At 35.8% G+C, this 26159-nt stretch overlaps 2 protein-coding genes across 2 annotated transcripts in view; one reads left to right on the top strand and one right to left on the bottom strand.

The window, feature by feature from the left end:
- LOC144977672 (conserved oligomeric Golgi complex subunit 4-like) overlaps positions 1 to 13714 on the top strand; it is a 38790-nt gene extending 25076 nt beyond the window's left edge. Inside the window, exons 13-22 of the mRNA XM_078923110.1 lie at positions 325 to 410; positions 1514 to 1739; positions 2469 to 2531; positions 3327 to 3383; positions 3634 to 3780; positions 4568 to 4651; positions 5606 to 5707; positions 6084 to 6212; positions 7374 to 7465; positions 7930 to 13714. Of these exons, the coding sequence (XP_078779236.1) occupies positions 325 to 410; positions 1514 to 1739; positions 2469 to 2531; positions 3327 to 3383; positions 3634 to 3780; positions 4568 to 4651; positions 5606 to 5707; positions 6084 to 6212; positions 7374 to 7465; positions 7930 to 7972 (1029 nt within the window). The 3' untranslated portion in view covers positions 7973 to 13714. The remainder of the gene's footprint in view (positions 1 to 324; positions 411 to 1513; positions 1740 to 2468; positions 2532 to 3326; positions 3384 to 3633; positions 3781 to 4567; positions 4652 to 5605; positions 5708 to 6083; positions 6213 to 7373; positions 7466 to 7929) is intronic.
- A 1224-nt stretch (positions 13715 to 14938) lies between these two features.
- On the bottom strand, positions 14939 to 26069 carry LOC144977673 (aspartate aminotransferase, mitochondrial-like). The gene is made up of 9 exons (XM_078923111.1): positions 25807 to 26069; positions 24169 to 24325; positions 22741 to 23003; positions 21690 to 21777; positions 21113 to 21181; positions 19813 to 19999; positions 19072 to 19237; positions 17858 to 18008; positions 14939 to 17159 (listed from the first exon to the last, which is right to left on the bottom strand). Exons 1-9 carry the CDS (start codon positions 25875 to 25877, stop codon positions 17037 to 17039), a joined length of 1275 nt encoding a protein of 424 aa, XP_078779237.1. The 5' UTR covers positions 25878 to 26069; the 3' UTR covers positions 14939 to 17036.
- Between the last annotated feature and the right edge of the window lie 90 nt (positions 26070 to 26159).

A 26159-nucleotide genomic window follows, 5' to 3' on the forward strand; every position in this document is an offset into this window, starting at 1 on the left:
GTGTGAAACAGACAATAGCAATTGCTTGCTACCTTTTGGATAGGATGCTAGTCTATCGCAAAGTACTTTCCACATAATCTAACAGACCCAGCTACCAAATCAATGCTGGAAGGATAGGCAGGTCAGAAAAAAAAATCTACTTTTTTTTCTCACCCTCAATAGAGAATTATAGATGAATATGATAGTGATGATACAGTTATAGAGCTGGAATTAGAAAAGAGAGATGTGTAATTTGTCCTGCTTTCTCTCAAATACTGAGAGTTACTTGGCATTAGTGCATAATTCATTTTAACGTATTATCGATTTCATTCTTTTCTTGTTCAGGCTGTCAACATGGACATGTTGGAGGAAGGACAGAGTACATCCAGCATGGTGGACGACTCGTTTTTTATTGTCAAGAAATCTCTCAAGTGAGTAATGTGGATTAGAAAATAAAAGAACATCATCATTATCATCATATGATGATGGCATAATTATTGAGCTTAAATTGAGCTTTTTATATAGCGCAATATCCACTAATTGTGCTCAAAGCGCTTTGCAAAGGGGTCCATGGCCAACAGCAACAGTTAACATGTAGGAGGGGACATGATTTGGTTTAGAGGGCTATTGGATGGATATGACAACTGGCTTTCAACATGGACGTGTTAGAGAACGGACAGAATACGTCCAGTATGGTGGACGACTCGTTTTTTATTGTGAAGAAATCTCTCAAGTGAGTAATATGAATCAGAAAAAAAAAACAACAAAAAAACGTCATCGTTATCACCGAAATACGGACCTGCCAACTATTTCAAAAAGTTCGTAAAATTACAAAATTTTGTCTCCACTTTCATAACTTTATGAGCATCTGTGAGTCGTTGAAACTCATTGAAAATGAAAGTAGATGTCAGACTACACAATTCTAAGGATTTTGATGTGTTCTTTAATCTCGTGAGGGAAATTGTTGATTATTGAAGTTAATTATAGCAGCTACAATTTTAATCTCCTAAAAATTAAGAATTTTAAAATTTTCAAGTAGGCAAGTCTGATAATATGATGATGACATAATTATTCATCAATATCATCATTGTCGTCATCATCATCATCATCATCATCATCATTTAGAATGAGATACAGTGAATCTTATTTTGACCTCTCTCTTTTTCATTTATTTATTTTTTTCAAACTTTCTACATTTAATATTTTTTAATTCAGAAAAGTGAGTGGAGCAGGCACTTATGTTGGTAACAACAAGATATGAAGTGAGTAGAAAAGTGCCAGAAGACAATAGAGAATAAAAAATTTTTCGCGGCGGTGGTGGGGTTTGAACCTGCGACCTTATTGGTACGACAACTCCGCCAGGCGGAGTTGTCGTACCAATAAGGTCGCAGGTTCAAACCCCACCACCGCCGCGAAAAATTTTTTATTCTCTATTGTCTTCTGGCACTTTTCTACTCACTTCATATCTTGTTGTTACATTTAATATTGTAATTTACCAACATGTCTTTCACATATTTTGTCTCACCAACACCAGGCGTGCCATATCTAGCTCCAGCGTAGACGGGGTGTGCGCCATGTTGAATCACGCGTGTACCATTCTTGAACAGGACTTTGGTGACATACTGATGACACGGCTAAGGGCGGGCTACCCGTACGGCTTTGACTTGCAACACGCCTACAGCATCGTACAGTCGAGCTTACAGCAGGGAAAATTGCAGAGCTCGGATTCTGAAAAGAAACAGGCCAGGGCCCAGTTTTTGGTGAGATCTTATTGGATTACCGTCTATTGTCTTTTTTAAAGATTGAGCTTTTCTATAGCGCAATATCCACTAAACGTGCTCAGAGCGCTTTACAAGGGGTCCCTGGCCAACAGCAACATTTAACATTTAGGACAGGACATGACCCTGTTAGGCGATATTACAATTTTTTTCGGACAGAGAAAACGCTGTTAACGGCCCAGTACTCATTTTGCACCTGAGTACGGTGAGAGAATGTGAGTAAAGAGCCTTCTCCAAGGACTCAACTATGCGCCGAGCGAGCTTGAACCCAGAACCTTCCGATCTGAAAGTGAGTGTCATACCACTAGACAGAATTTCTGATTTAGCTCTACCAGATTTTATTGTAACGTTTTGCCAATTTCATGGCTCTCATTGCATCTGTTGATCACATTTGCAGATGTTTAGTCATCAACAGTTTAAAAAAAAAGATTATTTTTTGAATTCATATTGAGTTGAACTAAATTTATACTTCTTAAAGTAAACAAAAGGGCATTTCGTACATATAGTGATTAAAAAGGATAGGATCCTAATATCAGGGCCAATGGCCAAATCCATAAGCATGTTTTGGTAGGATGGTCATTTCCTGAATGCACTAAATTTACTTTCATTAAGTATTTATTCCGTTACTATCCTCATCATTATTCTATGCAAATGTTCTAGTTTTAAACCAGATTTTCCATAACAATTTCGTCTCATATTCTAATTTTCTAGACGGCACTCAACAATGCAGAGGTCAGTTGTGATTACTGCAAGGCTTTGAAAAGTAGTATAGAGGTAAGTAATCGCTTTCCCCCTCTCTCTCTCTCTCTCTCTCTCTCTCTCTCTCTCTCTCTCTCTCTCTCTCTCTCTCTCTCTCTCTCTCTCTCTCTCTCTCTCCTCTCTCTCTCTCTCTCTCTCTCTCTCTCTCCTCTCTCTCTCTCTCTCTCTCTCTCTCTCTCTCTCTCTCCTCTCTCTCTCTCTCTCTCTCTCTCTCTCTCTCTCTCTCTCCTCTCTCTCTCTCTCTCCTCTCTCTCTCTCTCTCTCTCTCTCTCTCCTCCTCCTCTCTCTCCTCTCTCTCTCTCTCTCTCTCTCTCTCTCTCTCCCTCTCTCTCTCTCTCTCTCTCTCTCTCTCTCTCTCTCTCTCTCTCTCTCTCTCTCTCCTCTCCCTCTCCCTCTCTCTCTCTCTCTCTCTCTCTCTCTTTCTCCCTCTCTCTCTCTCTCTCTCTCTCTCTCTCTCTCTCTCTCTCTCTCTCTCTCTCTCTCTCTCTCTCTCTCTCTCCTCTCTCTCTCTCTCTCTCTCTCTCTCTCTCTCTCTCTCCTCTCTCTCTCTCTCTTCCTCTCTCTCTCTCTCTCCTCTCCTCTCTCTCTCTCTCTCTCTCTCTCTCTCTCTCTCTCTTTCTTTCTCTTTCTCTCTTCCTCCCTCTCTTCCCTCCCTTTTTTTAAAGGATAATGATTTTTTAAAAAATTTATTCTAATCAATCTTTTATATTTTAAAAATTAAAAGCCATTTAGGTTTGTCTAAAAGTGCAGATTTTATTGATTGTTTAAAAAGATTTTATTTTTAGATTTTTATTTTCTATCCTTTTTTAGGAAGACATTATGAAACTTCATCCTCAATGCAGTGAAGCGAGTAAAGCCAAGTTAGAGGTACGTATTTATAACAACAGTACAAAATTAACTTGAGCTTGAGCTTTTATATAGCCCAATATCGGGACCTCCACCAGGTAATTTATTCGTTTGAAATTGCATAAAGAGATTCTTTACGGAAAATCAGTGCATTAAAAACTTTTTTTTGAAAAAAAAACCCGTCATTAATTGAAGACAGTGCAACCGCATAAGCTATAATAACATTTTTTTTGACTCTGTCTAATATTGAAATTTTACTTTATTTTCTCAGAGCTGTCTGGGAGAGGTGATGTCGGTGTCCAACAAATTCAAGGAAATTGTAGATTATGGTTTCTCTACATTGACGTCTAGCGCTGTGAAGCCTCGCATCAAACCATTAGTTGACTCGTTTCTGTCCACAAACCACAACATCTCTGAGGTACACTTATTTTTTGATGCGTAGTTTCAATGTTTTATCACTGTTACCATTGTTGCTATCATCATCATCATCATCGTCATCTTTGTTGTTGTCGTCGTCATCATCACTCATATCATCATCATAATCGTCATCATTGATATCATTTATGTTGTTTTTTGTTCTACCACCACAATCTTCATCTAATAGATAAAATGAAATTGCTTACTTTGTGCTAGTCTGTTATGTCAATTTACCAGTCAAACTATTTTATTTACAGAGTTTAAGTTTAGCTTACAAGAGTAGTATATAAGCTAGTTATGGTATTGACCGACAGTCTTTGGGGTAGGAGGGGGGGGGGGGAGGACTGTGAGATGGCCGTGGGTTAAGGCATTGCACTATGACCCAGAACGTCCTGTGTTTAAGCCCCATTTCAGTCAATTTCTTTTTTTTTTTTTCCTTTGGCAAGATTATTAACACCCAATTTGCTCTCATTGATCAACTTGGGTCATTCCAGCTGACATCAGATGTTTGTCTATATTCATTCATGGAATGCTTAGGGTACAGCAAATAACCATGTTTCGTAAAGAGGCGTTATTTTTTATTTAAAAATTTTTGTTTGTTTTTATTCATACATAAGAGTTTGATTATATATTTTTTTATATCTCTTTAAAAAAAATAAATTTTGTTGCTAATTTCAAAGAGTTGACCATGACAAAAAGTGACAATTTCAAATAATTTTGTTTTAGGGGAGTTTTGGAAGATTTGATCATTCATTATTTGTAACTGACCAATTTCTTCGTGTCTCCAGGAAGAGTTTTCCAACTACGAAGCCAATGACCCCTGGGTCCAGAGTTTTATCGTCAGCCTGGACACCACTCTCAACACGTTTAAGGTAAGAGGCATATAGCGAGTCTTGGAGACTTGATTTAAAGGACTAGATGACTTACTTACTTACTTACTTACTTACTTACTTACTTACTTACTTATCCGAACCACCTGAGCTCTTGCCCTTCGGTCTTGTGCTGTGACGTAGAAGTTAGACGTCTTTTGTATATGTTGTTCCAGGTGACTACGTATACAGTGTGACTAGATGACTTAAAAACTGCTACAAAAAAATCAACGAAATAAACCAGTGTATTGTGACACAGATTTGTAGATTTACAAAATTATTCCTCAAAGCCAGTGTATACAAAATTTTATCAAATGACTCACAATATCTTGTTACTTTCTGAGTGGATGTTCAGGCCCCAGTAGCTTGGGTTAAAATAAAAAAAAACAATAAAAAAAAACATGAGCATTTATATAGTGCAATAGAGTTAGAGGTAATGTTGTTGTTGTTGTTGTTGGTCGTCCCCTAGCTCGTCTGTTTTGGTCAGAGAAGTAGTGTATCATTACTTTATTGGCGGGAATTTCAGGTTTACAACGTAAAATATGTCCAAAAAGTTTCCACCTTAGCTCAAGAATTTGAATTGACTAGGGTTTTTTGTTGTACCTTTTATAATAATAATAATAATAATAAAAATAATAATAATAATAATAATAATAATAATAATAATAATAATAATAATAATAATAATAATAATAATAATAATAATAATAATAATAATAATAATAATAATAATAATAATAATAATAATAATAATAATAATAATAATATCTTTATTGTCCAAATAGGCAATTATTGTTAAGTAAACTTCTTATATAAACTTTTGTTTGATATCTTTGTAGGATAGTGTATGCCAAGTATTAAATGTTTGAGAGAGAAAAAAGGATATTTTCAAAAAATGGAAATGACCTTATTTTAACTTTCGTCTAATTTTTGTTTCCTTGAATCATCTACGATCAGGCGGCCATGACGTCATCCAACTATGACAGATTCGCCATCGCCATTTCATCAGAGATCACACTACAGCTGGAGAAAGCCGTCACCAAAACAGCCTTTAACAGGGTAGGATGAAAAACTTGTTTTGGTCCTAATTTTTTTATTTTTTAAAATTTATTGATTTCTTTTCTTCTTTTTTTTTTTTCTTCTCTGTTATTTCTTTTCATATCATGCTATATTGGGGAAAGTAAGAATTGATGAATTTTAAAAAATTAAAACCATTGCAGTACTACCTCGATTCTAGCAAGCTCTCGGAAGAAGCGAAAAAGTGTGCAAGATGATGATGATGATAATAATGGTGGTGATGATGATGACGAATAATGATGATGATGATGATACTTACTTACTTACTTATCTGAACCAGTGACCACCTGAGCTCTAGCTCTTCGGTCTGATGATGATGATGATGATGATAACATTTATAATCTCATTTCCAATCCAGTTGGGTGGCCTCCAGTTTGACAAAGAGTTACGGTCCCTGGTAGGATTTTTGTCCACGGTCACCACATGGACTGTACGGGACAAATTTGCCAGATTGACTCAGATGGCGACAGTTGTCAACTTGGAAAGGGTAAACATTTGTCTTTATTTTCTTTCTTTCTTTATGTGGGGGTTGGAGGGGGGGATCGTCTCAATAGATAGTATGCGCTTGGCTAAGAAGCTCACAACATTGTCATCCGGAAGTATAATGGGCCAACACACAAAACTATTTGTAACCTTATAGTCTGGATAATACAGTTTAGTGAGAATTACTCATAAACACGGGTGGCAAAAAACAATAACAAAGACCTGAGTGACGTCAACATCGAACTATCTATACCTCAGGTGGTAGAGCACTCAACGTCACATGCATTGGGACTGAGTTCAATCCGAGATGAAGTCGAGATTTGTTGTTTTTTTCTGATTTTCCTGTTTACCCTGCAGTGATTGGGTAGCTGGGTCTGTTATATATATGGTGGAAAAGTACTTCGCAATAGACTAGCGTCCCATCCAAAGGGTAGCAAAGAATTGCTATGGTCCGTTTCATGCTATAGAAAACGGGATAAACTCCGCCTATTGGGTCTGAAGGACTTTTTATTTTTTTATTTATGTGAATATATTTTTATGGCCTGTCTACATGAAACCCATATTTATCTGGCAATGCATTCATTTTGATGTCTAGTCTTAATCGGCACCTTGTCCTAAGGAAGAATTTTTCATAATTCCTTGATTCTGGATGAGGAATGACTCAACGAATGATAAGTTGGTTTTTTCCATAACTGTCAAAGTGTTCAGTCCTTCAGAGCCATTAGGCCCATGGAGACAGAGTTTATCCCGGTTTCTATAGTGTGAAATGGACAATAGCAATTGCTTGTTATACTTTGGATAGGGCGCTAGTTTATCACAAAGTTTTTTCTGTCAGATCTCGACTTCACCCGGGACTGATCTTGGTCCCTTTGCATGTGAAGCGAGTGCTCTACCAACTAAGCTATCGGGACCCCCGGTCTTATATAGACAGTACATGAACTTTTAGATTGACTATTGATAGAAAAATTCTCTATATGGAATAAGGAACAAGAAATAAAAATCAGCCTACATTGGAAAAGAAAGAAAAATATTTGAAAATGTGTTTCAGACAGCTTTTAAAAATTCTTATCTTACACAAGTGCCTGCTCCCAAATTGTTTACTTCGAACATTATATTAAATGATGTTGTTCCATTTGTAACCTTCAAACTCTTTGTCATATGTTAGGTATCAGAAATCCAGGATTATTGGGGTCAAAACTCTGGACCTTTGACTTGGAGACTGACCCCTTCAGAGGTCAGACAGATACTAGGGCTTAGGTATGTAGTCTTTGTATGTACAGTCTTTATGCTGAACTGGTGCTCATCGTATTCTTTGATAATCATAATTGCATTATTATTATTATTATTATTGCATTATTATTATTATTATTAGTAGTAGTAGTATTAGTATTAGTATTACTTTTATTGTTATTGTGTATTATTATTATTATTACTATTATTTTTATTATTATTATTATTACTTATTATTGTTAAAGAATAAACATACAGTGAAATGATTAAGTTCTTGCATTGTATTTTATATTGGAGACTTTCGCATCAGATTTTTACCAATGAGAATTCCATGAAATTGAATTTTAGTTCATGGCCGAAGCTATACCTTAGGTATGCTTGACATGTTTCTACTGTTTTCTTTGTCTCTCTCAAGACACAGCACACAGGTTCAAGGTTATTTCATTTCAATGACATCCAATTTTTTTCTTTTCTTCCTTTTTTCTTAATAGGACGGATTTCCGAAGCGAGGACATCAAAAGATTAAAGTTGTGATTTGGAATATCAGTGTTATTTAAGAATTTTAAAAAACCCAATAAAACCGGAAAAAAAAAACAACAAAAAAAAACGGAATGGAACAACAAAAAAAAAGAAGTAAAAAATACAGACAACTCCCTTTCCAAAATACAATGTTGAGTGCGTGTGATAATGAATGAATTGAGTGAGTGAAAATATCTACAGTTGAAAGAGGAACCCGCAATCAAACCTAATTATGTCAATTCCTTATGTGATTCAAAAAAGAATTTGTGCCTTTCATTCTACTTACTACCATCACGTGACGTCACAGCTAAGAACGTTTATAATAATATTTGTCAAAGGGCACACTTGTATACTAGCATACTTTGAAAAAACATGTATTTAAAATTTTGGTCAGTATTCTCATCCTTCAGAAATCAATCACATTAAAATGGGCCTCATCTTGGATGGCAAAAACTCTCTAACCTGGGACTTCCTTAACCCAACAGCTGTTATGGCTGATTTTGAATTGACTCAATGCATGACTTTTGTCATGATATGACTGTCGTTTCCATCGTTTTCAGTAAGAGATTAGTAACTGCCACGAGATCCTAAGAAAACAGACTAGACTTACATTTACTTATTTCTTGCACAAAGCAACAGAAACAACTGTCAAAAATTCTGATAAATTTTAAAAAAAATTAATTAATTTTTTTTGGAGTGAAATCGGCCCTGTCACCTCAAGGGTTAAAGATTTTGTGAAGTCCCAGGTTTGATAATTTTTGGCAAGATGAGGGTCATTTTTATCGATATTTATCAATCGACCAAAATTTTAAATACATGCTTTTCCAGAATGTGACAGTGACAGTTTAGTCCATGTGTGCAGTTTGTGCCATGCTTAATGAGCTTAAGAGTACTACAATTATTTTTAAACAAATTTCCATTTCATCCACTACTAAATGACTGTGATTGTGAGGCGTTCATTCTTTTTGCACAATATCCATCATTGACTTTGCATGTAGACAGGCATTCATTCAAACCTTAGTCAGGCCAACCAATGTGTGCAAATGAACTCATTACCCCAGGACCCAACGCTAGGCTGAGAATAGTTGTAGTAGTAGCGTATGGCTACATCTTCACACTGGAAGTCTCCAACCAGTCTTTAAATTCGTCACCGCAGTTGAGGACAGCCTGGAAACCTCCCGCGCCAATCTCGTCACAGGGCAGTGTAAGATTATGTGGTCTGAAGTCTCTGGCATTCCCTGACATTGGGGACAGTCGGCTGACTCAATCAGACCCCATCCATGCATGTTTGCAACAATCCTGCCGTGGCCTGTCATTGGTCGGTTTGAGGATTAATCCCCCAAACTTATCTGACATTGTTGTACAGCTTGGAGTCATTTGTCATAAATAAAGTTTATATACACAGTGGAATCCACATGAACTCAACACTCTTAAAGTCAACTTGTGCTTTAAGTCAACACCTCTTATTAGTCCCATATTTTCATTTCTTTATCTTAGTCTAAATGCGTTTCGTTGATACTGGATAAAGGCAATATTGCTTTACCCTCTCCTTACCAACCACAGGAAAATCGTCACATTTGTTATGATGTAACCGACAATTTTCTTTCTGATTTCTCTTGTACATCACGAAATGTAAAGAAATGCTTTGATGACAGCTGTAAATACTAAACTCTGTGTTGTAGACATCATTTTGCTGAACAACATTCTGTATAGAATGCACTTGTTACATTTTTTGTTTGAGAAAGAAAAGTCTTTTTTTGTCGGGTGGTTGTGAATTTTAAAGGAAAATTCTAAAAATGGCTGACTGGTAAGGAGAGAGTTAAGGTCAACCAATTTTTCTGGTTCCAGTGGTGTTGGCTTTGTGAGGATTCCACTGTACAATGTATTTATTGATGCAGTTTCAGTTTCATTCATAATTTTTGTTGACTGTTCTTGAGTGGTGGTATAAATAAAGCAAAGATGGGAGCAAGATGGCCAAGTGGATAAAACATTACACCTCCACCTACAGGACCAGGGTTCAAGCCCCACTTTGTTATCTCTCTTGTTTTTTTTCTGGAACCAGCTTAACCCTGATGCTTGCTTTGTGGCTCTATAGACGGCTAGTGCCCGGGTTTTCTTGGTCTTTCTTGAGATAGACGCTGTCAAATAATTAAGGGAATTTTGTTGTTGTTTGTTTTGTTTTAAATTATGAAAGAGGGAAAATGAAGAGGATGCCTATTGAGGATATAGAGCCAGGTGCACATATCTGAAGGTCTGATAACCGAACACACTCATGGGCCTGATTTAAAGGTGTTGTAATGGACAATATTTTGCATCGGTTTGAGAGTATTTCCATGACAACAACGAGGCCATAACAATTTGGGTTATGAGACCTACAAATAAGTGCACGTTGGTATAGAGTAAATTGACTTAGATAATGATACAAGATGAGAGCACGAGGAAAGATAGGACGGTGTGTTGCTATTTACAATGTTATTTTAATGCCTTATGTGATTTGGTTATCTGTTTTTTCCCCCCTTTTTACTTACTACAATTGTTTATTTGTGATATTTGTATAGACAAATGTGACCCACGCCTTGTAATGGTATTATTGTTGGAGTGAAACATATTATGCTATAAATAGCAGTAGTTGTAGTAAGCCTCGCAGTCCGAATGATGCTTGCTGAGAATTGTGTGATTCAGTCATAGTCGATGAGTATAGCTGCTCTCTCCATCCATGATGTTAATTGTTTCCATTGGTCACGGTCCTGGGCAAGAGTTTTGAGGCTGTTGAGATCTTGTGACTTTAGCATGGAGGGCGCTGCAGTATTTCTTAGTACTTATTATTATGCTATAAAGTAAATTTAAATTCAAAACAACCAGAAATGATAAATTTCATTATTTAATTCAAAGTGACAAAGAGAGCAATAAGTAACATGGTTGGCAATATAACAATTATTCCGACCAAGTCTTTTTCCAAGTACTCAACTATGCGCAGAGCAAGGCTCGAACTCAGGATCTTCCGATCCGAAAGCGAGTGTCATACCACAAGACCACATAGCCGCACGCACAACGCATATTGAATCTCAATTTCCTATTTTAGACTCACTATACCCCGATTGTCAGCATCTAGCTCACTGCCACCATATAATATTGTTTTGAGGCCGTGGGTCACACATTGTATGGGTTTTGTTTAAAATTACTAGCAAGGGGCTGGTTGGTATTTTTATAGTGCTATAAGTAAATATATGATGGAAATATTTATTCTTGAGTTTGCGAGGTTGAAGTTGTAAATACAGATGTATGTGTGTGTGTGTGTGTGTGTGTGTGTGTGTGTGTGTGTGTGAATATCAATGTGTTAACTGCAGCTCTGGGCATAGAGATAATCAACGAGGAGGGTTAGCATTCCATCAGTTGAAAGGGAAAATGCATAGCGGCCAACTGTCTAAAATCGGACTTTCCTCGCCTTTGTAATTTGGAGAAAAATGTTTTTAAAATAATTTTTTAATTGGAATGTTTACAGACTGCCTAATACTAAGAAAAATTTGTAGAAATACGACATTTTTGGCTCCAGCTACAGAACTGCATTCGCCTCTTTGACTCAATAAATCTTGTTGAGAAGGAAAGTTTAGTTCATTAGAATTTTATTATTCAGGATTCTGGGTGGGGATCCTGACCTCCCATAGCGGGCAGGGAGGTACATACTGTGTCTTCTATCCCCTTATATCTTATCCAACAAGCTTTCTGTCTTTGTCTTGGAATGAGATTACTTGTTTTTTTTCCGGGCCCTCGTCGGAGTCCTGGCTGAGAGGGAAACAGTCAAATGCATAGTTATTGTTTTGGGAGATGATATTTTTTTCCTTGTAAATCATCTCTCTGTTATGTATTATTATATTGGTTATTTTTAATGTATAATGTAAGCATTTGAGTGTATTCCTCTTTGTTGGATTTTGTGCTTGTGTCCGGATGAGACATAGGTGATCTCAAACTAAGTACATTGGTGGTATGCTCTTGGAATCTACATCTGATCCCTATTTGTTCCCATTCCCCTTTGTCTTACTTTCTCTTGGGTGCTTTAATTGTAATTCTAGAACTTTTTACTATCCCATTTTCTTCCTTTTTACTGGCGCTGATATAACCTAAATGTGTTGCAAGCGCCGTAAAACCCTTAAAAACAAACAAACAAAAACATTATTCAGGATTATGGAGGATTTTTGGATCATGCTGAGAGCAAATTATTTATTTCTAAAGCTATTTAAAGTTAATTTTTCTATTTTTCCCTTGGAAACTACAAATTTTTAAAATTTCAAGTAGGCAGCTCTGTGTTTATAATAATAATAATAATAATAATACTTTATTGCATCCCAAAAAGGAAATTTTTTGTACAGACGTGTTATAATTTACACAATAAGATAAAAATACAATGGAAATAGGATGTATATATATATAAAAAAAGAGAGGAGCAGCTCTATAACCAGAGCTGCGCTTTATAATATGAATAATATCAACACTGTAAAATAGTTAAAACTGTCACTATAAATTGAAAAGATTGCAAAACAAATAAATTAATAAATTAATATTTATATTTTTAAAAAGTAAAAATGAGAAATAATTATATAAAATGATTATTGCTTGTTGTTATAAAGCCTAATACTGGACGGCAGAAAAGATTTTCGGTGTCTCTCTGTTTTCGTTGAAATAGAGAAAGGGCGACCACTTCTTTCTGACATAATAATTGATGGTCTTAGTGGATGATACTGGTCATTTAATATTTTAGTTATTTTATTTATACAAAATTTCTCGTATAAAAGATCTACATCGTCAACATCATTTATATAGCATTTAATGGATTTTTTAATATTTGAATTTATTTTGTTCCTTTCCACTGCTAAGCAATTGCCTCCCCAAGCTGTTATACAAAATGACAAAACACTTTCGATTACTGCTCTATAAAATAATGTGCAGAGGGTTTTATCTATTCTAAACTGAGAGAGTTTTGATAAAAAATATGTACGTCTGCACATCTTATGCCTAATTATTTTCAAGTGTTCATCCCACTTGAGCCTGTCATCAATCGTTACACCAAGGTATTTGTAGTGAGGAACTCGCTGGACGAATTGGTCCTTTAATTTTAACGGTTCTATCGGTTCCTTCACTCTCCTAAAGTCAATCACTAGCTCCTTTGTCTTGCTTATGTTAAGCTCTAGGTGGTGGGCATCACACCAAGACACAAATCTATCAATTTCTTGCCTATAAGCCACTTCGTTGCCATTTGTTATGAGGCCTTGAAGAGCGGTGTCATCTGCAAACTTTATTAAAGGTACACTCAGGTTTTGACTTCTACAGTCATTCGTGTATATTGTGAATAATACAGGGGACAATACACAACCTTGAGGAGCACCAGTATTTGTAGTTATACAGGAAGATTTGTTTTGTCCTAATTGAACATATTGTGCTCTCTCCGTAAGACATTCGAGCACCCAAGCAATTATATACTTGTTTAAATTCAGACTAGTCAATTTTTGAACAAAATGTGTAAGGATGTGACCCTTGTATGTCCCAGGATTATGATTTTGTGACGAGCACATTAAAACCAGGAAAAGAAAAAGTTCTTAATCTCGATTGTATTCTATAATTTTCCGAACACGCTGGTGTTTTGGGTCATGATGGTATTTATTATGTGTTAGGGTGTCCAGTTTTAGCTCTTTGGAAAGTTGGCCGCTGTGATGAAAATGTATTGACTGTTATGTATTGGTGAATAAATACATGGGATACCACCGTGTTTGTTTTTGATTTTATGATTTTAATGTTTGTGACACGTGTCCTCATCACTCATTTCATATACATGCATGCCCTTACTGAGAGAATGTCAACATAGCATTGCACATGCGTCTCTCTTATCAATTGAGCAATCTATCGTTTGGTTAATGTTTTTGTTTTGTTTTTAAGGGTTTTACGGCGCTTGCAACACATTTAGGTTATATCAGCGCCAGTAAAAAGGAAGAAAATGGGATAGTAAAAAGTTTTAGAATTATAATTAAAGCATCCAAGAATAAGGCAAAGGAAAATTGGTTCAAATAGGGAACAGTTGTAGATTCCAAGAGCACACCGTCAAAGTACTTAGTTTGAGATCACCTAAAAGTCTCATCCAGACACAAGCACAGGTCCCCACTTAAAGGAATACACTCAAATGTTTACAAATCATATAATATAATACATAAACAAAACATAATACAGTGCATAACAGAGAGATGATTTACAAGGAAAAAAATATCATCTCCCAAAATCTAACTATACATTTGACTGTTTCCCTCCCAGCCAGGGCCAGGACAAAACCAAGTAATCTCATTCCAAGACAAAGACAGAAAGCATGTTGGAAAACAGACATAGGGGGATAGAAGACACAGTATGTACCTCCCTGCCCACTATGGGAGGTAAGGAACCCCACCCAGGTTTGGTTAATGAGATATCACTTTTCAAAATGTTATTATTAATAATTAACATACCTTTATAAAATAAAATAAAAATATAACCAATAAAACTTATTTTGATGGAAAGTTCACAGTGATGTGTTGCAAAGAATGAAAAATAAGTAATGCACCCAAGATTAAGATTACCCTTGGAATAGACCATAAAGACAAATTATCCATTGAGGATGAATAAAGGGAATTTTATATACACGGAGTCCCCCCCCCCCCCCCCCCAAAAAAAAAATAAAAAAAATCTGTATACATTAAAGATGATTGTAAACGTGGGATTTAACATGATGTAATTTTTTTTTTTTTTATGCATTTAAACTGTAGTTTTAAAAAACCCAATAAAATGCTCCTTATACACTGTAAATATTTTAACACTTGTAAAATAATGAACTGTTATTAAATGCCACGTCTACAATTATTTTCAATGTGTTTACATTTTTTTTTTCATTTAAAAACAGGATGTAGATAAAGGGAGAACATTTACCAACTCTAAGTAAAAGATTGAAAATTGACTCAAAAACAATTTAAATAAGTAGATTTTATTCTGTAAAAAATAAACCATCATTCACTCCATTTTACAAGTCAATCAACAAGAAATAAAATTTAAGTTTTTCAATCAGGATAATGCCACACTTGGTACAGTCATTAATTAAATTGATCTTTCAAAATGCATGTTGAGAATCAACAACAACGTTTTTAAAGTACATACATACTTTGCACATGGTATTTCAATAATGAATAAATTAACGTGTAATAAATATAACTATTATCAACTTATACTACGTGTTCCTACTCACTCCAATAACGTCATGGTGGGGAGAAGGGATCACTTCTTTAAACCAATTATCAACATCTATCAATGATTCTAAAGATCACATTTCATTCCAACAAAATATGTTCCTAAGGTAACAACAAATCAACAAAACACGGTTTTTGCAAACATCGCAATAAAATTACAAAGAAAAAAAAAAAGATCAACATTGGATTCCATCATGTTAGGGATACTTCTACTTACTCTTCTAATCTAATCTCTCGTGTTTCATTCATTGTTTGGTTGACACGGGGGAAACGCGAAATGCCCATAATATCTAAATCTATCTTCCTTAGTTAGACTGAAGCTTTCATTCGATTTGATAACTATTATTTACTTCCTCCAGTTTCAAGCAGCAACATGTGTATTAACTCACTCAACCCTAACACCGACTATATCCGTAGTATACCCAGGTTACTTTTACCCCATGCCTGTTTATTACATTTTTCTGAGACAAATTATAGGCGTAGTATCAAATCTTATGTTTTTTTCATTTTTACATATTAATGGTAGTTGAATAAAACGATCTTTGTACATGCTCATTTTTAATACCTTTTTTTTTTTCCAATTTTGAAAAGTATCAAAAATCTCTGGGATTGAGTGAGTTAATCACAATGAAAAAGATTGAGGGTGAAGGAAGGACAACATGACACTTCTTACTGGCCTCTTGTTTTCCTCATTCACTTTCCAACACACAACATAGAAAAACATTTCTATGATCTGAGGTCGATACTGGCCCTATTGTTGTAAAGTTGTAACACAAGAGTTTTACCAGAGATATCAAGGTTCTCTATTTAAATTTTAACACTTAAATATGGATCTTTTTATTTGGAAATAAATGCAGCAAAACAATGACAACAAAACTATTTTTTTATTGAGAGTCCTATTCCTGACATCTGACTCATGGAGCTGTCATTTTGCCCCGTGTCTAAGCCATGTAAAGGGCTGTAACAATTGCTGTGATAATGCACTGATTATTCGAGAGTGAGTATGAAATCAATGACAATAAGGGTGGGTGTGTAAGGGTGGGGAAGATATTCAATCCTTTAGTTGTAAAATTAGACGTTTTCGGAAAAGGCCACATAAAATTCCACACGTACATGCTAATGCTTAACCATCATTTAAGCAAAATAATTTTTATAAAATACACGACTGGCAGTTATTATAATGTAACTTTTTGTCTCGTTATCAAACAAGCTGTTTCACAAATTAGAGGAACAAACTAATTCATGTGAGACAGTAAAATTTACAAAGAGTAAAAAAAAAGCCACCAATCAAAAAAAAATATTCACCCTCTCAATAGGCAGCGGTACCAAACAAAACATCGACATGATAATGTTACCATTCTATACACCGGTTAAAAAAATCCACAATCTTCACTATTGCTGCTTAAATAAGAAATTTAGTATTAGATCTGAGGTCTGTCCATTCAATTCATACCATTCTCCTTAAACATACTTATGCAATATTGTTACTGTTCAGCCATATTTTCTTTCAGTTGAGTGAAAAAATCAACAACAACAAACCCTTAAAAACTGAAAGTTTCAGTTTTTGACACAATGAAAGCTTCTAAGTTGCTGATCTTTGAAGGAAGCAGACCTTACACCATAAGTACTGGTCTCTGTAAATTACACAAATAATGAGACACTTTCACCTCTCTGAAAACAGATAGATGCAACCGATTACGAAAATGGATTAAAATCGACAATGACTTGCTTAGTATACTTGCTGTAATCCTACTTATAAAGTACATTAAATTAACATCACCGTATTAGCAGTTTTGATATGTTATACTCTCACTGCCCATCGTCTATTTGCTGACTTGGTGCATTGCGTGAGCCAGGTAGTCCACATTGGTGGAGGACACGCCGGCCACAGAAATACGTCCGTCCTTGGTCAAGTACACCGAGAAATCCTTGGTCAGTTTTTCCACCTGTGAAACAATGGGAGAACAATACAGTAAGTCGTATTCTTACAACCCTTTCATTTTGGGAACAAGCTGCTTTTACTACAGCATAATAGGACAATATTACAAGACATCCCTATTTATCATTTGTAAAAAACAGGAGTTCAAAAAATATTTTTGTGCTTAGGCATTCCCAGTTTTGCTAAAAATAGATTTGAATGCATACTGATATATATTCTGACCACAACAATGAATTCTTCATGACAAATCTTACATTACAGAACCAATCATCGTTTGATTATTTTTTTTAAATAATAAAAAAATAAAATTGAGCTTTATATGGCGCAATATCCACTAGATGTGCTCAAAGTGCTTTACAAGGGGTCCCTGGTCAACAGCAACATTTAACATGTAGAACGGGACATGACGCCTGTTAGGCGATAATACAATTTTCCGGACAAAGACAATGCTGTTAACGGTCAGGTACTCATTTTACACCTGAGTACGGTGAGAGAATGTGAGTAAAGAGCCTTTTCCAAGGACTCAACTATGCGCCGAGTGCTAGGCTCGAACCCAGGACCTTCCGATCCGAAAGCAAGTGTCATACCACAAGACCAAATAGCCGTGAGTTGATTATTCATCCGTCCACATCCTTTCCCTTTCCTCTAACAATTTTGTCTCCTATTATATTACAGTCAAGTTCTATATATAAAGTAAGTACTCACCTGATCAGGCTTGAGGCCAGTGAAACAAAACATGCCAATCTGGTCAACAATGTGCTGCCAGTTTCGAGTGGACCCTTCTTTGACCAGTCCATCTCGGAGCCTGGTTCTCATGCCAATGATTCTGTCTGCCATTCCCTTGACTTCACCCAGCCTGATAAAGGAAAAATAAAACAATGTACTATGCTTCCATGTTTAAGATAAAGATCTGACAAGTGTGTATGAAAGGTGCCAGACAAAGCAAGAAAGAAAAATACAAGAAAAAAAAAACATCCAAAATAAATCAGTCTACCTCGAATGATGATCGAACCTCAGACATTCTGATTACCGGTCAGACGTGCTACCATTACACCACAGATAACAAAGACACCTGGATAGTGGAATCAGTCCCTAAGTGTACAAAGAAAAAAGAAAATAAATCCGCCCCCCAAGCAACCTGTCCGGGATAAAGGAGACATCCGGATTGTGGAGTTCCGGATTACAGAGACACAACTGTCACTTGTTGCCGTGACTTCCTTGTCTAAACTTCCCATTCTTTGTTTCAGACTCTGTGTCATTGTTTAGTATATTGTTGTAATTTGATGTTTTGTTTTTAAGGGTTTTACGGCGCTTGCAACACATTTAGGTCATATCAGCGCCAGTGAAAAGGAAGAAAATTGGATAGTAAAAAGTTCTAGAATTACAATTAAAGTAACCAAGAAAAGGGAAGACAAAAGGAAATTGGTTCAATTAGGAAACAGATGTAGATTCCAAGAGAACACTATCAAAGTACTTAGTTTGAGATCACCTAAATTCTCATCCAGACACAAGCACAGGTCCCCACAAAGAGGAATACACTCAAATGTTTACACATAATATATAATAATGTCAACAAAACAATACAGTGCACAACAGAGAGATATTTACAATGAAAAAAATATCATCTCCCAAAACTCTGTACATTTTACTGTTTTCTTCCCAGCGAGGGTATCCGGCCAGGTCAGGACAAAACCAAAATAATCTCATCCCAAGTCAAAGACAGAAAGCATGTTGGAAAACAGATATAGGGGGATAGAAGACACAGTAAGTGCCTCCCTGCCCACTATGGGAGGTCAGGAACCTCACCCAGTTGTAATTTGAAGTACCAATCACAGCCCAGAACTTGGTGTTGGGATATGCCATTGAAATCAAACTAACCTACAGTAAAAAGCAACATAAATAATTATCTACATCCTCACCATTCCTTGTTCAACTCTGGGTCATTGAGTACTTTAGATGCCAGACGAGCTCCGTGGATGGGAGGGTTTGAGTATAGAGGTCTGATGATGATTTTCAGCTGTGACATGACACGTGCTGCCTCTTCCTGGTCATTGCACACGATAGTGAAGGCACCGACACGCTCTCCTGGAGGACAGAAAACACAGATTACATTAGAGTATATGGGTTTTGATAATAATCAAGTCATCTAGTACTCTAAGATTCTTTTATGAGTAATGACAGGGAAGTCATTGATTCAAAAAAGGGACCAAGATTTTAATTAACTGGAGCTTGGACTTTCTTCTTTTCTCTTTTTGATGTTTGTGCTCTGAGCACGTTTAGTGGATATTGCGCTATATAAAAGATTTAAAAAAAACAACTTTTCAAGGGGTCCCCAACTAACAGAAATACTTAACATGTAGGACTAGAAATTCATCTGTAAGATACTTTTACAATTTTTGTTTTTCCTCCAAGATAATCCTGTTACTTGGCCAGGTACTCATTTTACACCTGACAATAATGAGAAAATGTGAGTCAAGAGTTCTTTCAAAGAACTCAACTTTGCGTCATCTACAGAGGGATTTGAACCAGGGACTCTTAGGTCCCAAGCCTGGGTGTCAAACCACTGGGTCACACTACTACATCATGTTGCATTCACCTTCAACACTAAAGCTACAAAGATACTGACTGGACTGCATTGACTTGAAATATAAGCTACTCACCGTAAAGTCCCATGTTCTTGGAGAATGACTGAGACAGGGCCATGCAGTGTCCATCCTGGATGAAGTGCCTGACGGCCGAGGCATCTCTGTCACAATCGCCACTGGCAAATCCTTGATACGCCATGTCAAAGTACGGGTACAACTTTCTCTCCTTTATCACTTTGCTCAGCTCCTGCCACTGTTCTGGCTGTTGAAAAAACCCAAAAAACAACAGTTTAACAAAGAGTGAACAAAGGCAGTATTATTAAGCAGATGAACATTTTATAATGAACATTATATATAGCTAAATAACGACTATAGTCCGTTCCAAGCCCTGTGCGCACGAAATATCACAAATTCCTCCATGGTTACGAAATGCGGTGCCATGATTTTTAGCAAATAGTCCTATATTTTATGTGATGTTACGAATCTTGAATACCGATAGTGATGGCGATTCTAGACCAAAGTTTTCTCACAATGCCCAATTCCTTTGATCTTGTCATCGTTTGCAATAAAATATGACTCAAACTTTAAAATGTTTACAGTAATGGTGTGTCGATTCTCTTTCCTGTGGAGATAATAAGCATAACACAGTTGCATTCAGCGGCATAATTTAGCAAATAATTTTGGGTTGTTCCAAAAAGTATAATATTATATATGTTTAAATTGTACTTAACAGCATTGAAAACAGTCTCACAATGTTTATAATTCATCTCTTCCCTGGTGAAAAACGGATATGTAATATATTGGACGACACAGCCTGTTAGGTCCTTAAACATTTTCAGACAAAGATATTGGTGTCATAAACCAGGATGATCCTCCTGATTTTTATGCCCGTTTTTTATCCAATCTGAAGACATACCACAAGATCTCATAGCCATACATATAAAACAATCTGGCACTGAATCTAACCCCAACCTATTCCTCACTTAACACTCTATTGTGACCTGGGTGGTGCATTTACATATATAGAAATAACAGATACATAGCAGTTATATTTTCATCTTGTAATAATAGCCAAGAAGCTCGGAAAAGGAACAGCGACACAATCTTTTCTACAGCATACACATCAACTCAATCAACGTATGTTTATCTAGCATGACAGTAAAGAGTTAAACATGGATTGTCTCTCTGACATAAATTAAGCACTCTACATTTTTTATTTTCTATTTTCTGGTAGAAAGTTCTATTTCCTTTCAGCCAAATATTTCCTACAAAATTCAAATAATTTAAATAGTCTAAATATCCAATTCAAGCATTAATAGAGCCTGTGGTCTTCTCTTTTTTTGTAGATTCAAACACTTTAAAACTATCAACCAACCTTAGGGTCCACTCCAGTGGGATTGTGGGCACAGGCGTGTAAGACGATGATATCACCCTCTGGAATTTTCTGGAAGAAGAAAATCATTCTTACATCTTCATACATACATGTGCAAAAAAAAAAAAAACAACATCTGAGTTGCTCTCATTTAAAGCTACAACATATACTGTTCTACATTGCAGACAATTGTCAATCTTAAATAAAATATATGATTAAAATGAAATTCCCGGTGACCCATGTTGAAATAAGCTAGGTGTTGGAAAATGAATTCATAGCCATAAATATGAAACTTGGGATTAATTCCTATTCATTATGGTGGAGACTACATACAGTTTCATTCGTTGCAAAATCTTAAAATCAACATTTTTAATAATTTTAATTTATTTTCACTTTTTAGGGTCCAATTCATCTTGACATAACACTGTTTTGAGATGGTGTGTCACATATGTGGAGATCTTGTTTTACCAGGTTATTAAACAAGGATGGTTGTGGTCTTATAAAGCAACAATGAATATTATAAGTAAACAATTTATCACAATCATTTTCATTTGACAAAAAGTCAAGTCGGAGGTCTAACCTTAATGTCTGCAATGGCCCCTTCAAAGTCGAACCCACACGTGTTTGGGTCGTAGTATCTGTAAGCTCCCACTTCAAAACCTGCGTGTCTGGACGGAATCAAACAGAAGATGGTTCAAAATCATCTAAAACTCTAATGATTGGAAATAATTTTATAAATTGAGATCAGTTGAGTATGTAACAAAATATCATTATTTCTATGCACTGGCATAATAAAAAACCCAAACAAAACTGAGACATGGATTATGTTTTTGCATTACACGATGGTACAATATAATAAAAAATGATTACATGGTCAAATATGAAATTTGTAAAATAAACAAAAACATTAACACTTTGCAAGAGAAAAATTGAACTTAACGCGTTTTACAAAGGATGAACAAATCCAGAATGGGGACTGACTTCATTTTTTTAAACTTCAGGGAGCATATGTAAAAAAAAACTACGTGATAGTATCGGGGAAAAAACAAAAAACAAAAAAATAACAGCAAAACAAAACAACAACCAAAAAAACAGCCTAAAAAGTTTGAGATTTTCAAAGTTTGAATTCAATACTACGATCTCAATTCTTTTAAATAAAAATTCAATTGAATTGAATTCATGATGAAGAATTTAAGTTCATTTTTCAACTCCTGGTTTAAGCTGGTATGAAACAATATTGAGATGGTGGATAGAGCATCCTGAAGAACACATTTGTACGACAATAGCATTTGCGATCCAATGGCTCAAAACCAGGGGGTTTACTTTGGGAAAATGTAGATTTAAAAAAATTAAACTTAAAGCCAAAAATATAAAACCGCTTAAGTTTGCATATGCTATCATAGGAAGTTATTATAGTTCCATAACGTGCATAAATTCAAATTTTCATCATTTTCAAATTCATTTTATTGTAACTTGACTTTTCTACATCCGTATCATTCCAACACAATACCAGATTGCGATGGTGGGTCACAAATATACATTCACAACAATATAGTAGCTGTTTTTTTGTTTTTTTTTAAAATGAAAAAACAAGTTAAATATCCGTGTTTGTGATCAACGTAAAAACTCACTTGAAGATAGGAGTGTGATTTCCCCAAGACGGAGTCGACAACCACACGGTCTTACTCTTCGTGTACCAACGATTGAGGAAGTTTGCACCAACACGAAGAGACCCCGTGCCAGAGACACCCTGGGTCGTGACATTTCGACCCTCGCTGATGACGGGGCTGTCGGCACCAAAGGCCAACTTGGCAGCAGCTGTACAGAAATCTCCAACACCTGTGATGCCGGCGTATTCCTTGTCCACATTGGAATCGACAATTTGCCTCTCAGCCTTTAAAAAAAATATTAAATATACATTAGTAAATAGTAAATAATGGATTTATATAGCGCCTAAACATCCACGTTAATCGTGCTCTGCGGCGCTTTACATAATAAAAATAAAATTGTTTAAAAACAACAAAATTAAAAATCACGACACTACATGATACATAATAAGCATGCATACAAAAACAAAACCAATGTTGAATGTGAGCTCTGTAAAATTCATCATAATTCTGAGACTAATTGATATATGAGCAAGAGAGAGAAAGAGAAAAAGAGAGATTGAACCAAATTCGTAAATTTTAAATGCAATTTTATGTCTACCATGAATAATTTTTACCACCGCGAGGATCTACTCAGGTTCAAAATCCATAACAATAACACTGCCACCACAACCAGTTATAATTAAACTAACACATCTCATTATATTTTGGTGGACACGGACAAACAAAAAGAATGAAAAGAGAGTGTACCTAGTACAATGAATGAAATCAAAAACAACAGAGATACTATAACGCCCATTGCATTGAGCAAAATCAAATATAACAAAAAGTCACAACAAAAACAAACATTACAAGGAAATGACACTGACATGAATTGTATAACACATCACAAATCAACAGACACACGTTAAGAAGATTAATCATTAACTTTCAGAGTTTGTGGAATAAAAATGAAGAATTTTCAAACTTTACAGGGCCTCCAACCGAACAAGGGGAAACTTGGCAAATTTATGTTGCCACAATCTAGAGTGGACTGTCATCTTCACTCGTTTCTGCCCACGGGGAAGATTCAGCTTGAAGAGGAAGAATTACAGAAGGACAGAGAGATAGAAAGAAAGAAAGAGAGATAGAAAGAAAGAAAGAGAGAGAGAGAGAGAGAGAGAGAGAGAGACAGAGAGAGAAGAGAGAGAGAGAGAGAGAGAGAGAGAGACGGAGAGGAGCATAAATAAATATAAAGAAGTCCACAATTTCTTTCAAATGCAGAAGACACCGAAAGGCATGATCTTTACAACCTCAGTTATTTATGATTTATCACGTCAGCTCCCCTTTCCAACTTACTGACTGCTTTCAGTGCTGAATGAAACTTGTCTCGAAAATTTAAGTAAGAAATTGACAGAAAATGAACTCATTACTGACTTGTGAAGAATGATGGGATACATTACAAATGCTCACCTTTTTAATACAGCTTAGAACAAACGGTTTGCCGTTATCGTCTCTGTACGCACCAACACCAAGGTTCATCTTCTTGGGATTTGTATCTTTCTTGAAAGCCTCTGTGACTCCCAAAATGGCGTCTGGTGGGCCCATTTCCACATTGCTCCAAATGGCACTGAATGGATCAAGGGAAAAGTGATGGTGGTAGTAGCAGTACTAGTAACATGTTTTACAATGCTTAATATTGGGTACTTGATACATATAATTTAAAAAATATATCAATTCATTCTATCATTGAAAACAAGTTTGTTATTTTATCCAAAATTTTACATTGACTTGGCAGCTCTTAATAAAGTAATAATAAAATAAATTCTTATTCTTTATCCTAGAGGAAAATGTGTCCTTAAGAGCTATCACAAAAAAGAACAAAATAACAATCAACATTGTAAAAAGTAGGTTGTCTAGGAAATACTCCTTGGACATACCAAAGGAATCAGGGATCTCATTGGCTCAGCTGACAGAGCAGTTGACAAGCAAATGGATCTATTACTGTCTTGGGTTCAATCGAGATTTTGTCTGACCCCTCTTTCCACCCATCAGTGATTGGGTAGCTGGGTCTATTAGGTCTGGTGGACAGTACTTTGCATTAGATTAGCGCACCATCCAAATGATAGATAGCAAGCCATTGCTGTTGTTCCTTTAATGATAAGATCAGGTTACATCTTATGGCTCTGAAGGACTGCTTTGTACACCACATGTCAGTGGAATGTGGATATTTTCAACCATGACTGAGCAAAAAACAAAAAACAAAAAAAAAAAGGGAAAAAGTTAAGTTATGATACAGACTATTTGCTCAAGATACACATTATTTGCTCAAGGACTCATGGTTATTTGTGTAACAAAGCTTAAAAATAAAAATAATCTGTTAAATGCAAACTTAAAATATGATCACCATTGTATCAACTATTCAGTCAAACATTTATGCTTGTTCTAATAAAATGCTGTGCGCACGTGCGGGACGGGGGAGGAGAGGTTGTGGGGCTAATGAATTGGCCTTTTAAATTTAAATCTTGAGACAGATCGTCACTGATAGCCTCACTTGCCACTGAAACTCTTCAAGGCGGCTGGCTCTTATCAGCTTCTAGCACCAAGCGCTGTAAACCGCAATATTTTCAAGAAAACATCCATATTTAGTAATATTTTTTAAATCACCACCAAGTGTCCACTCCCTGACCGGTTTACCATGTCACCGGCTCTTGTCCTTAAATAACTTAATGTCGAATGATAAAAGATTCAACAACAACAAAAGATGCCAGTTGTAATATATTATATGCATGTAGAAGACCAACATTCATGACAACCACAGGTTAGCCCTACTTAATCGATTTTTCATGCTGAACAATGACAATGTTATTTTGCATAAGACTAAGACAATATTGAGCTCATAATCACGCACGTTGGTCATGACCACTGAACTGTCACTCACTGTGTCTGACAGACATCTATAAAAATTACAAAATGAAACAATCATGTCAATTAAAAAATAAGGTGTATCTAGACTATTATTTGACATATACTAAATTGAGGCAACTGGCATTAAAAAACAAAATGTAAAAGGGCGAATGTAAAAATAATTAAAAGTTCCATTTGACTTACACACTGCGTGCATTGTTGTGGCTCAAGAGACGAGAAAATGTTCTAGCTTTTGTAAGAGTTTTTGAAGCCATTGTTGGTGTTCAGCTGCAAAGATAAACTGTTACCAAGGATAAACAAACCGGTTTCTTCCAGTGGACGAAAAAAATGCAGATAACCAAGAAAAATAGACCGATCCCTGACCGCTGTTTTACAACACGGCTGTGTCGAGTTCTCGTTGGAGATGTCAAAATGACGGCCTTGAGAGGACAGGTCAAGGGCTAAGTGAGGTCAACATGAACTTGTACTTTCCTAAACCCGTAACCAAGAAGAGTTCGTTTTCATCTAGGAGCGGATGTTATATTAAGTTATATTTT

Source organism: Berghia stephanieae, chromosome 7, assembly GCF_034508935.2.
Source record: "Berghia stephanieae isolate SIO BIC M18660-M18661 chromosome 7, UCSD_Bste_1.3, whole genome shotgun sequence".
Classification (NCBI taxonomy): Eukaryota; Metazoa; Mollusca; class Gastropoda; order Nudibranchia; family Aeolidiidae; genus Berghia; species Berghia stephanieae.